At 31.1% G+C, this 12,614-nt stretch overlaps 1 protein-coding gene across 2 annotated transcripts in view; it reads right to left on the bottom strand.

The window, feature by feature from the left end:
* LOC110281919 (adhesive plaque matrix protein 2) overlaps nt 1-12,614 on the bottom strand; it is an 83,051-nt gene that overhangs the window by 23,971 nt on the left and 46,466 nt on the right. Inside the window, exon 8 of one of the 2 annotated variants that reach the window (XM_071185085.1) lies at nt 8,158-8,304. The exons of the other annotated variant lie outside the window; for it this stretch is intronic. Coding sequence (XP_071041186.1) covers nt 8,158-8,304 — 147 coding nt within the window. The remainder of the gene's footprint in view (nt 1-8,157; nt 8,305-12,614) is intronic. 2 annotated transcript variants of the gene reach the window in all.

The raw sequence follows: 12,614 nt of genomic DNA, 5'->3' as shown, positions 1-12,614 counted from the left end.
TATATATATATATATATATATATATATATATATATGCTTCGCTACAATTTGAATTTAGTAGTTTTACTTTATTTTTTTGTTACTTCCTTTTGGGAAAAAATACAAGAATCTGTAACGAGAATAACGGAGAAAATTGTTACTTTTTTCTGAATTTTTAAAAATTTTCCTTGAAAAAAGATTTTTTTTCGAAATTTTTGAAATTATTTTTTAATTGATAAGTTCAATGTGTTATGCCTAATTTAATTACTAACCTCTTTTTTCAAACACCTATAAGAATAAGAATCCAACAAGGGAGAGGACAGCTCGTTTAAACACTCGATGATTTTCATGCAAAAGTCTTTGAAAATCATTATCTCTTTTCTAAGAATCAGTTGTGACATACGGCGTGAATACGGCGTGTGGTCAGGGACAGATTAAGTATAAAAAGTGGTACGTAGGGCACATAAAGATCAAAAATCTCAAGGAAATAATTTTTTTGCACATTTTAATTCGATTACAAGTTTTTACACAAGATAATGACTTAAATTAAATTGTTCTTGTATTAAATTTATTTCAATCTCACGGAAAAGAAAAAGAAAGAAAGTATCCCATCACAAAATGACTAGTGCTTTTTTTCCAAACAGGTAATCTACATAGTCGATAGCATATATTAAACGTTGGTAGATATCAAAAGCAGGGTAGAAGCTTTGAAAAAACAAATGTAAAAAAATTATTTACTACTCTAATCATATTCTGGCGAGGTGTTAAAGAATCCTTTTCCTCTCTGAAAAATATTGAGGACCACTAAATGCCAACTCCTGTACTTTTGCTTTTTTTTAGCAAAAAATTTTATTTCTCTATATCCCGTTGAAGATAAGAACTAAACTTTTAAATTTATCGGCAAATTGAAATATCTCATCAAAACTCGAAATGATCCCTCACCAAAAATCTTTTTACAATAGATCTCGTCAAATGTCAATGTCCCTGATAATAAATTCGCATATAGCCTGGCTAAAAAAGACATCATTGAGGTTGCAACATCTGACTACCGTATAACTTATTTAGAGATTTTCTCTCTAAAGAAAAATAGCAACAGGCAACTCTGATGAACCCCTCCTGTGCGCCACTGGTTTGGGAGAAAAATCCCTGATGGTGCTCAAAGAAGATAGATCGGATAAAACAGCAGTTTCCCAATTCATCAGTGGCCATTTAAAAAGCTTAATTTTCGAATTCGGGAGCAAAGTCTTCCCAACACGTAGCAAGTGCATTTTGAGACCTACTTACCCCAAACACATTCTTGATTGCCTGCAATTTTCCTTGGAGGACACTCAGGAGGACTTGCGATCAATTCTGGTAAGCGACTTTGCTAGAGCATTTGATATAGTTGAAACTATATTGTGGAGAATTAAAAACAAAACCACAACAACCAATTGTCCATCGTGATAACGATTTTTGTTATGGAAAAGTGGGAGACTTAATAAGGGATCCTTGATCGGCATATATTTTAAACCAATCATATTATTAGGAGTCACACCAGCTACTAATTTTACGAGTATACTAGAAAATTGAAAATTTATTAACTCTTAAAAACAGGTGTTAACGTGCGCTTGGATTTTTACTCGTGTGTTTTGTTTACCTTATGTTACATAGTTTGATTTTAAAAGTATTCATCATTGTCAATTTTTAACTATGCAACGATGCTAGAAAAAAGCAAGAATCCCCAAAAAAGTCTTTGAAGGCTTTACGACTAACCTAAAAATTTACAATTTATTTTTATTTAGTTATTTTAATTACTGTTCCCCTTCTTATATACAGATTATGGAGAATGTTGTTACAACATTATGGGATTCTTATATATCATAGCGTAAGCTTATTCAATTAATTGTTTTCAAATATATTATTTCAGATGCCAATTACGTATGCTTCTCAATGGAGAAATTTTATTAGCTTCAAAACTAATGTAGAATAGTGCACATGTTTCATAATGTTAATATGAGTAATTTTATTATGGACGAAATGAATAAAAGTGTTGAATAAGAAATGATAAGTCGATGAGTGATACGAATGATATGTTCTACTTTAGCTCATATGAAAGTGGCCAATTGTGACATACTGGGAGCGAAATAAGAAGTGAACACCGAGAATAAATTTTGATCTAATGTAATGGTCGAATTTTCACGTACTCCATCTTATTAGTTTGACAGTTTAAACTTAAGTATGTTAATTCATGTTGACGATATTTTAAGTTTTGAAATAGGACACACAGAAGTAACTTCTCAGAATAAGCATGTTTATTTATCGACAGATTCAGAATCCTGACCCTCGGAATATGTTGGGGCACGGAGTCAACTGCAACCTGGAAAATATGGTACCAATAATAATGTTGGAAACTGGTTAAAAATCCGGATCCCTTCATGATATTTTCAGCTTTTGTGTATTTTACGATATCCCGAGAACTTGTGCGAATCAAGTTTTTGTACACCATTATAAAATACATTTCTCCGTATATAATTCGTAGTAAAATAATAATTATTATTTTATCTGAGGAAGAGAATTGGTGTAAAGTATTACATTTTTAATACGCAATTTTTAATGACAAAAGTGAAAATTTGAATGAAACTGGTGGAATAGTTCTCTAGAAATGAAGTTTTAAATATATAACCTTTTAATTATAGAAAATGGAAAAGAAATCAAATTTTAAAAATAAAAGAATGGCTTTTTAAAATTCTGAAACTTAAAATCTTCTTGATTTATTTCATTCCAATTTTGTAGCTTGTAATTTAAAATTATATATGTAATTTAAATTTATATTTTGAACTAGTGGGCTGTGCCCCCTGTTCGCTAACGCTCGCCAACCCCCGAAAATTGGTACGCAATCTTATATGGTTTGCTTCGCAAACCAAGCTCGCTACTAACTTATGTCCATTGCAAATGCACAAAATTCTAAGAATTCAAAACAATCATTCAAATCATATAACAACTTTTTTTTAAAAAAAAAAANAAAAAAAAAATTACATCTTTTTAGTGAATACTAAGTCATTAAAATAAATTTGAATTCAAATAAATGACATTTAATCCGTTAAACCTATTAGAAATTTGCTATAGTATAAAATCTTAAAGCGTAACAGCACGACTGAGACTCGTTTTTCAATGAATAACCAATAACAATAATATAACAAATAAATTCGTGATATAAATCGAAAATCGTCAAGTAAATTCGTAATATATAAATTCGTGAAAAAAAAAGCGCTTTCGACAAAATACTAAAACAGAGATCTATCGACAAAGACAACTCACTTCTGTCTAGCTTAATAGTATGAAATTGCAGCAGCTGATAGGGTGAATTTCGGAAGAGATCACATTTGGTAAGAATGCTCTTTCTGGTTATTTCAGTTTCCGTTTTTAAAAGCGCTATATGTTGAGCCAGCTAAGCTAGATTTGGCATGTGACATTTTTAGCGGCAATCATGGGTCGAGTTTCTAGCGTTGCCATTCGGGGAGTTGTAATGAGGCNGTGTAGGTAACTGAATAAAAACTGTATATATATATATATATATATAGTTTAAAATGTGTAAAAATTTGTGTATATTGCAACTCAGAAAATGTTCGGTTACTAGTAGATAAAATAATAAATAATTATAAAAATTATTTTTAACCGGAATTAATGAAGATTAACGAATTTTATAATTGTGTACAAAAATCTTTTGATTCGTTTAAATATTTCTTCATATCTAGCGAAATGTGCAAAAATTGAAATCAACATTAACCCTTTCGCGCCGACTGTCACAAATACGTGACAGCATAAAACCGTATCAATCAGGGTAAAAAGATAAAACTGGTAATCAAAGTATTTCTTTAGCAGTTTATTTGTGGGCGGAGTTATAATTGTTTGATTTATTTAATCCACCATTACTTTGTTCAAAATAAAACTATTTAGTTATACTTTGAGTTATCATTGATTACACATATGATTAAACTAACAATAATTAAAGTAAAGGCAAAGTAAAGCAGTCAAATTAGCAACGACTACATTTAAATTACCGTTTTTTATTTAATTACAACTTGATTCTGATTTTGTACGAATGCTTTTAAGAATCACCCGTCCCCAAGGGGTTAAGGGATACAAACTTTCGATTACCTTCCCACCTAAATTGTTAAGACCATATTTTCCAAATTACGAATCTGAATTTTTAGGTCAGAATTCCAAATCCTCTGAAATTAGGAATGTTTATTCAAAAAAGTATGTTTCTGTCTGATTTCTCAATTTATTATATAATTAAAATATATACTGTATTAATTAATTAACACAATAAAGATTTGACCCTTGAACAGATTAAGATTGAGCTTCCTTACGTAAACATCTGATTTTTTATGATAAGTTTTTCAGGTTGTTCATTTTAGTTAAATATATAAAAAGACATTTTATATTAACACGTTTTCACCGGGTGTTGCGCCTGAAAGCGGGACGGAAAAGAGAAAATACTGGTAGAAGAACTATTTCAATGTTAGATAATATTCGGGAGGAGTTAATCGATTCTCAACAATAACAATTCACAGTAAGGAAATTTATCACGGCGACGATGCAATTCAATATAAAAGTTGCATCCGTTAAAAACAATTGGTAGTTATGGATTTTTATTATTCCCGGAAAAAAACTAAAAAATGAAATTTATTTGTTACCAGTTTTTGCTCCGGTGCGGCACCCGATGAGACAATCTAGCGTCACCCTCCGGTGGGTCATCCCAGCGTAAACGTGTTTGCATTGAAATCTTTTAAGTGCTTAGAGACTGAAAGATTCTTAATCCTGTTCTACCTACTGATAAACGGGAATTGTTTATCTCTGAAGGTTCAAAAGAAAAATTTTGAAAATGGGAGAAATATGCATTTAAGCACTGTAAATTAAGTATAAATTATGTTTACTATTTTCTGAAACATAATTCACCTAAACTTAAAGGCTATAATTATTTGTAGTAGTAAAAGGCAAGCTATGCTGAGAGAAGTGAGGAATTGATGGTCTCATGATTTCGGATAACTGGCGGTATTTCTTTGATAGAATACAGGTTTACTTTTCAATTAGAAAATAGTTCAGTTTAAGTTGCAAATTCGATATATCTTTGGTGTCTTATAAATTCATTTTAACTTGTGCTACGACCATTAAATTTCTTTTTTTTCTTTTTTAAGCATGATGCTCTAAACCAATAAGTATAGGTAAAGATCATAGGAAAGAATCATGGGGAAAAAAATTCGATTTTATCTAGCCTTCGCCCTCTTGCGAATATCTGAAATTTTTGATTCCGTGTATAGTGCTAAGAAAAGAGAATTTTTTAAAAAAAATCTGTAGAAATCCATAGTAATGATTGTGGAACTACGATCGAAATCACCACTTAGATTTTTTTTATAAAATCAGCGCAAAATCGAAATGACGTGGTTGATTCTATAATAGGTACTCACGAATTAGTTCTAACTTAAAAATATCGGGATTTTAAAAATTATTTAGAGATTTATGAACATAATTACCAGAAAATTTATATGAGTTAACGAGGAAATCAGCGCAAATCATATGCATGCGTCAAAAAGTTGTTATTCAATGAGCGATTCGAAATTTACCAATGCAATAATGTATCAGTGTATTGTGAAAGTTAAAAGATAAATAAAGTATAAAGAATCTTATAACAGTATTTTCTGAAAACCTATATGAATTTACGGTGAAATCGGTAAAAAAATTCAGCGAGCATTGTCAAAAATCAATAGGTGATTACTCTTGTGCGTGAATGGAGAGTAATAATAGCAATAGTAATAAAATATGAGGATTTTAAAAATTACTCTGAAATCTAATGTCATAGCCACAAAAAAAGGGCGTCGACACTGGTATATCAATGCGTAAGTTTAGCCTGGATTCATTACTAAAGCTTAAATGAAAAGACATACTTAACGTCCTAACTAGGATTTGAGCCCCGGACCTCTCTGGTAGAAGGCGGACAGCCTTACTAATACAAAATTAATTGGAACAAAATTAAACTTAAATGAATGAATATGGGCAAAAATTAGTTAACACATATTCCCCTTGGGTATAGTATGTCCCATTAAAGTTTCAGTTCATTTACTGTTAAGTTAACAGAAATTTTCAGTTAATGCCCATTGGTGGTGTAACGGTTAGGCTGTCCACTTTTTGTCAGAGAAGCCGAGGTTTGAAATCTCAACTGGGACGTTCAAACTTCATTTTCCAACCTTTTTTCTGAAAAGATTGACAACTATTTAAGATGTTTCATTCAATTTATAAATTATTCCTTTTCAATTTAAATAAAATTAAGAAATAAATTATTTAATAATTAATAAATATTTATTTATTTCCTGTTTTTTAATTAAAATCAATAGATTATTTTTAAAATTGCAAATTTTTAAATTAAATTTTGCATTATATATATTTTCTTGTATTTCAATATATTTTTAATAATGATTTTGTATATTAACACGTTCACGCCGGAGTGACCCAACGGTGGGTCACGCTAGATTTTCTCATCTTGGCAGCGCACCAGAGTAAAAATGATAACAATAAATTTCATTTTTAAGTTTTTTTCCGGGAATAATAAAAATCCATAACTACCAATTGTTTTTAACGAATGCAATTTTTATATTGAATTGCTTCTTCGCCGTGTTAAAATTCCTTACAGTGAATTGTTATTGTTGAGAATAGATAAACTCCTCCCTAATATTATCTAATATTGAAATAGTTCTTCTACCAGTATTTTCACTTTTCCAGGCGTGAACGTGTTAATATATACAAAATTATTAATCTAAATTTAAAATTACAAAATTTTAATTAATTTTTTTTTAATAATCCATTTATTTTAGTTAAAAAATTAAAAATAAAAATACGTATATTTTTTTATTTAAAAAATCAATTTAAAAAAAAAAAAACTTTTGTCCATTATTTAAGATTTGTAAACATTATCTTGCTTATTTACGCTTTCTTAATATTTCTATCTAATTTAAGCTTAATTTTGTTTTAATAAGACTTTTGCAGATGCATTCTTCCCTTGTTAGGCTTGAAATAGGAGAATTATAGGAAATAAGATGACATAATGGAAATTGAATACGAAATAAGGTAACTCATTACTTATGTAACTAATGATTAAACTTCCATACACTAGGACTAAATCTTAAAGGTTTCTAACCTAAACAACATTGAATATGCAAATTAGTTTGTGATAACTATTTTTTAAGTTATAATATCAAGCACAAAGACGTGATTTATCAGAATAAACAAACTTTTTTTCTACGATATTTTAAGTTACAATATTAAACCCAAAGTTGGTTTTCTCAGAATAAACATAATTTTTCAAGGGATTTGGATTATTGACCCTCAAAATATGAAGAGTAGCAGCAATCTGGAAAATATAATTCCACTAGATATCAATCGGATGGAAGTTTCGATCTTCATAATGTTTGTTAATTTCACGTTTTGCGTATTTCACGATACATTTGGAACTAATAAATAAAATAAAAATATATTTGCACGCAAATGCTAGACTTGTTTATCAATGACATTATTTAATTTATTAATAATCAATAATATTTATTAAAATTTTTAATTTACTAGTAGTCAAATGTTTGTTTAACTACAGTTCAAATATTTACCCAATAAAACTAAACTACCTAATTTTGATTAGGCAGTTTAAAAAATTTAAAAAGAATGGGTCAAATAGTTCTTGAAAATTAAAAATACGAATTTTTAGTTGGAGAAAAACGTAAAAAGGGGAATTAATATTATGGAGTTCAAACTCTCTATCACTCTCCTACCTACAATATGGGGACCATATCTTCTAGATTGCGACTACTCAATGGTCTGAAATCCAAATGTGTCAACAAAAAATATATTATTCCAAGAGAATACGATTTTGCGCCGAATTTTGTAACTTAAAACTTTGTACCTGAAAAAAAATTATTGTTGTTTTTGACTATATGCTCTCGATCCATTAAGATTTCGTAACAATACGTGAAAATTCAATCACTGAATCAAAAGTTATTTAGAAGTTCTCTTTCTCACCCTCTCTTTATCACTGTTCCTTTTTCTGACACTATAGAACAGGGGTTGAAATTAATACTATAGTCCATAACGTGCATACCGAATGGAATAAATTGTTCAATTGTTACTTAAGTATTTTAACTAATAACTTACGTTTACATTCATCTTTGTTTGTTTCTCGAGACTTTCCCACCTTTAGTTTGTACCCAGGTTTACATTCACAGAAGAAATCAGTATCTTTTGTTACACATTTCGATGATGGAGATTTGCATTCATGGCCTTTACAAACGTAGTCAGCAGCTGTAATAACATAATTTTTTATTATATTTTCTACTATCTGGATGTCTCTTTATGAATAAATCTCTTAATGTCTAAATCTTTTATGAACAGATTTCCAGGATGTCCATGTTAAAACTTTAAGATACGTCTTAAATCCTTTACTAATAAGGAAAATTCAAATAGGATTTACCAAGTTTAACGTTTGCTTTTCTTAATGATCAGCAGTACGTGCCATCTCCTTCTCAGCATAATGCCACGTGTCACTCTATAACGTGACAATGTGCCATATCTTCTTTAGTTAATTAAATACAGGACGTTCTACAAATTAGATTGATAATTTCCAAAAAATTATAACTAGAAAACTGCTAAAATTTGAGGAAAGAAATATTACATCTCTCTTATCTATGTGTCCATTGTTTATTCTCCCGGAATAAAAAGTTTTAGTTTAAAAAAAACCTGATGGATAGACTTTTCTACCATAATTTCCGTTGCATTTTGATGCGTGTGTTAAATTCTATTTATGCAATATGAGACTTATAGAAGAATACTGATCCAATAGGGAAATCGAGTATGTGACACTTCCTTTTGCTTGAATCAAGGCTCTCTTCTCGTCAGGGGCTCTTTTTCGTAACAAGGGGATTTTTTCTCCTGTATGCAAGGCAATTTTATTTTTGTATAGAAAGTTGGAACAGCTGGCCATGGTTTTAGAGTCAAAAAGCCCAAAATCTTTTTGCAAAGGAAGTGTTCCTAAACTGCGCCAAATGATAAAATTTTTTGTTTTCTTTGCAATTTCCAGAAATTTTAATTTTAAGCATACATTAATTCATTTAATTTTTAGCATACATTAATTAATTTAATTTTTAGCATACAATTTTAAGCATTCACACTACGAGTTCTTTATTGTAAAGCAAAAGCGAATACGTTATATGCATCATTGTATGCCAGAGGGGCTTCAGTCCTGCTACCTACTTCATAAGAAAACTAAAAGGTGAAAACCATTTTTCCTATCAATACCAACAATCTGGAGAAAAAAAGCATCGTGTTTAAGATCTAGACCAGAGGTGTCAAACTCAATTTTGTAGGGGGTCAAATATTAAATTTAAAATGTGTAGGCGGGCCAGATTCAAATAAAAAAAATTTACTGAAAAATATTATAACATTTTATTTATCTAATTATATGGTATATAATGCAGGGTGTTCCAAAATTATCTTTACATCACCTGGCTTGACATTGATTACAGACTGGAAGGGCTTAGGGCCACCAATGGTGCGCATGTTTGAAGTTGAGAATACTGATCCAAGTTTTTTGGTTCACTGTGCCAAATGATTTTAAATGAGGGAAATGATCCAAAGTTTGATTTTTTTCCTGATTTTCTCACAGCCTCAACTTTGTTTCAAAGGCTTGAATACATAAATACATTTGAGTGACAATCAGATTTCTACCCTGTAAATTTACATTCAGACCAGTCAAGTGTTAATTCATATCTACGAAAAGACACAATCAATCCACCAGTCATTGTCATAATCAATTGGGTTGCCTTTTTCTTACATGAAGGCTTGAATAGGGTCACGTAATGCAAAAAATCTTTCTAAAACAACTCCTCGACTGAGCCAACGAACTTCAGGGAAATAAGGGTCATCAAAAAAATTTTCGTCCAAATCTTGTAAAAACTGCCTGAATTGTTGGTGATTTAGTCCTCTGCTCTTTATAAACTTTACTATTTTAATTATAGGTTGCATGACACGGTCCATTATTAAATGCTTGGATGCCAATGATTCCTGATGAATTATACAGGGAAATCCCAAAAAATTCCCTGATGTTTTCTGTTTTAATTTAGTTACAACGCCCGAATGATAGCCAGCCATGGCAGGAGCGCCATCGTTGTGCTGCTAAGTATATTCCAGTCGAAGATTCCGCTTGTTGCTAAGAAATGTCGTTATTGTCTATCTCTCTCGCTTGTCTAGGCACGCGCTGCCCTTGAAATTACTTATAAATGTAGTGCGCACATTTTAAAACTTCCGGAAAGGAATCGAGTGAAGTCTAAAAGCTCTAAAAACAAGATTCTTCTTTCTGTGACATATCGCGATCGCGGGCCGTATTGATACGAACCGGGGGCCGGATACGGCCCGCAGGCCGAATCTTTGACATGACTGATCTAGACAGTAGATCGTAGCAATGGGCAGATGGTTCCCGTAGAAGTGAAATTGAACTTTTTTTTTCTATGTTATACTTTGACTTCAAAAAGATATTTTTAAATTTTAGATGATTCTGCAGTAATTGAAGAAGCTATGGTTACATTATTGTCCTAGACAGACTGGCAGTGGAGTATTTATTGAAACACCTTGGGAGAACTACACTCTTCATCAACGAAACCTCGATTTTTGATCCGTCTTTCGAAGCGAACTAATTGCAATTGACAGGGGACTAAAGAAAATCTTGAGTGAAGGGCACCTTGGAAATACTTGGATACTATCTGACAGCCGTAGTTCAATTCAACACCTCAAAAATTGGGCCCTCATTGGAGATAAAACCAGTTTTTCGATCTTACAAAAAGTAAAGCTCATTTCCCAACAGCATGAGGTCCACTTTCAATGGATCCCGTCCCACGTCGATATCCACGGCAACGAGTTGGCTGACACTCTTGCAAAGAAGGGACTAGACCATCCAGTCCCTTCCACCTCAGAGCTTACATACCTTGAACTTTTCGCAAGGCAAAAGGCCCAGAACTAACAAATGTGACTGCTTCCACCTACTCACTACTGGTATAAAGCAAAAAGACCAGGACTCTCTCTATCTCTTCCTGGTGACAGGCAAACCAACACTTGCTTATCCCGACTGGCCAGTGGACACCTGAAAAGTCTCACATTTTCTGCTAATCAAAAGATCTTTCCTCTTTGCCCTAAATGCCAACAAAACCAGGCATCACCTGATCACATCTTGAACTGTTTAGGGCTGGACTGGAACGACATTCATTCCTCTCCCATTCTGGTTTCGGATTTTCTTAATGTCAACGGATTTATTGATCTGGTCTGACCCCGTCAGACCAGATGGGAATTAGCAACAACAGCAACATTATTGTCCAAAACGTCCTGATTAATGAAAGTTTGTACGGGGCCTCATTGGTTTGAAGTCATCAGCATCTTACTGGGATTTTTTTGATAGTTGTAAAATAGCTTTAAATAAACATGTTTCATAAGAAAAGGAATACGGAGATAGAAGCATTCATGAGACTTCTTAAATTCGTGAGATTTCTTTCTTCATGGAAATTTTATTACTATTACTATATTTTGTATTACTATTATATTACTATTTTGTATTACTATATTTTGTATTATGTTTGTATCACTATATTTTGTATTATTTTTGTATTACTATATTTTGCTTTGGCTATATTAATACAATATTAGAAAGCACTCCTTTTTTCAGATATAAATGAGTGAGCTGATGACGAGATTATATCTTATCATTATTTTGTTTTCCGGCGTTTAATAATATACTTTTAATAATATTCTAATATTTTTTAATAATTCTTTTTCAAATATTTTTTTAAAATATCTCATTTTAATAATTTTTCTTTTGCTCCTTTCATTGATATTTATCATATTATTTTCCATGTTTTCACTTTCATGAGAGTTCTATAAACTTGCAGCTTCTGCGTAGCAATTAGTATGCATTTTTTCTCTTTTATATACTCCAAGCCAAGGCAGTTCATTACTTAAATGTCGCTGTACTTCCGAATCCTTTTATTTTTTAATCTTACTGTAAAATATCCAATAAGCAAAATATTATTTCTGTTTCTTTATTTTATGTTATTTGTTGCCATCTCTAATGACTTAATATTCAAAGGTTCAAGAAGAAATAAAGGGTTAAAAGCAAAAAGAGGGTTGATATAAAAGGGCAGAAATTTTTGAAAGAAAACTGTTATACATTTAAGGTTATTTACTCTTATTAATTCAGCAGCTTCAGCAGTAGTGCAGAGCTATATTTTCAATTTAAAAATTCTCCAAAATGAACGAAGGAAAGAGCTGCGTTTTATTAACAAAGATCTGTCATCTATGCTTTTTATCCACATTTTTTAATCGTTTTCCCTGATTTACTTCAGTATTTTATGAGTTTGTATTAAAATAAAATTCTTAAAACTTCTGTGTCTCCAAGAAAAAAGTTTATAACAATTTTTATACACATTATCGTCTGAAAAATATGCAAAAACTGTAGTTGATATGTCCAATAAAGTGTTTTTTTCCTGCACCGGCAGTGACGTCATACTTTGTTTTTCGTATTTTTCTTGTAAACTATGAATCGCACAGGAACGCTTCTTTAGGTAGTTTTT

Source organism: Parasteatoda tepidariorum, chromosome 9, assembly GCF_043381705.1.
Source record: "Parasteatoda tepidariorum isolate YZ-2023 chromosome 9, CAS_Ptep_4.0, whole genome shotgun sequence".
NCBI classification, from domain to species: Eukaryota; Metazoa; Arthropoda; class Arachnida; order Araneae; family Theridiidae; genus Parasteatoda; species Parasteatoda tepidariorum.
This window is presented reverse-complemented; position numbering and strand designations above follow the sequence as displayed.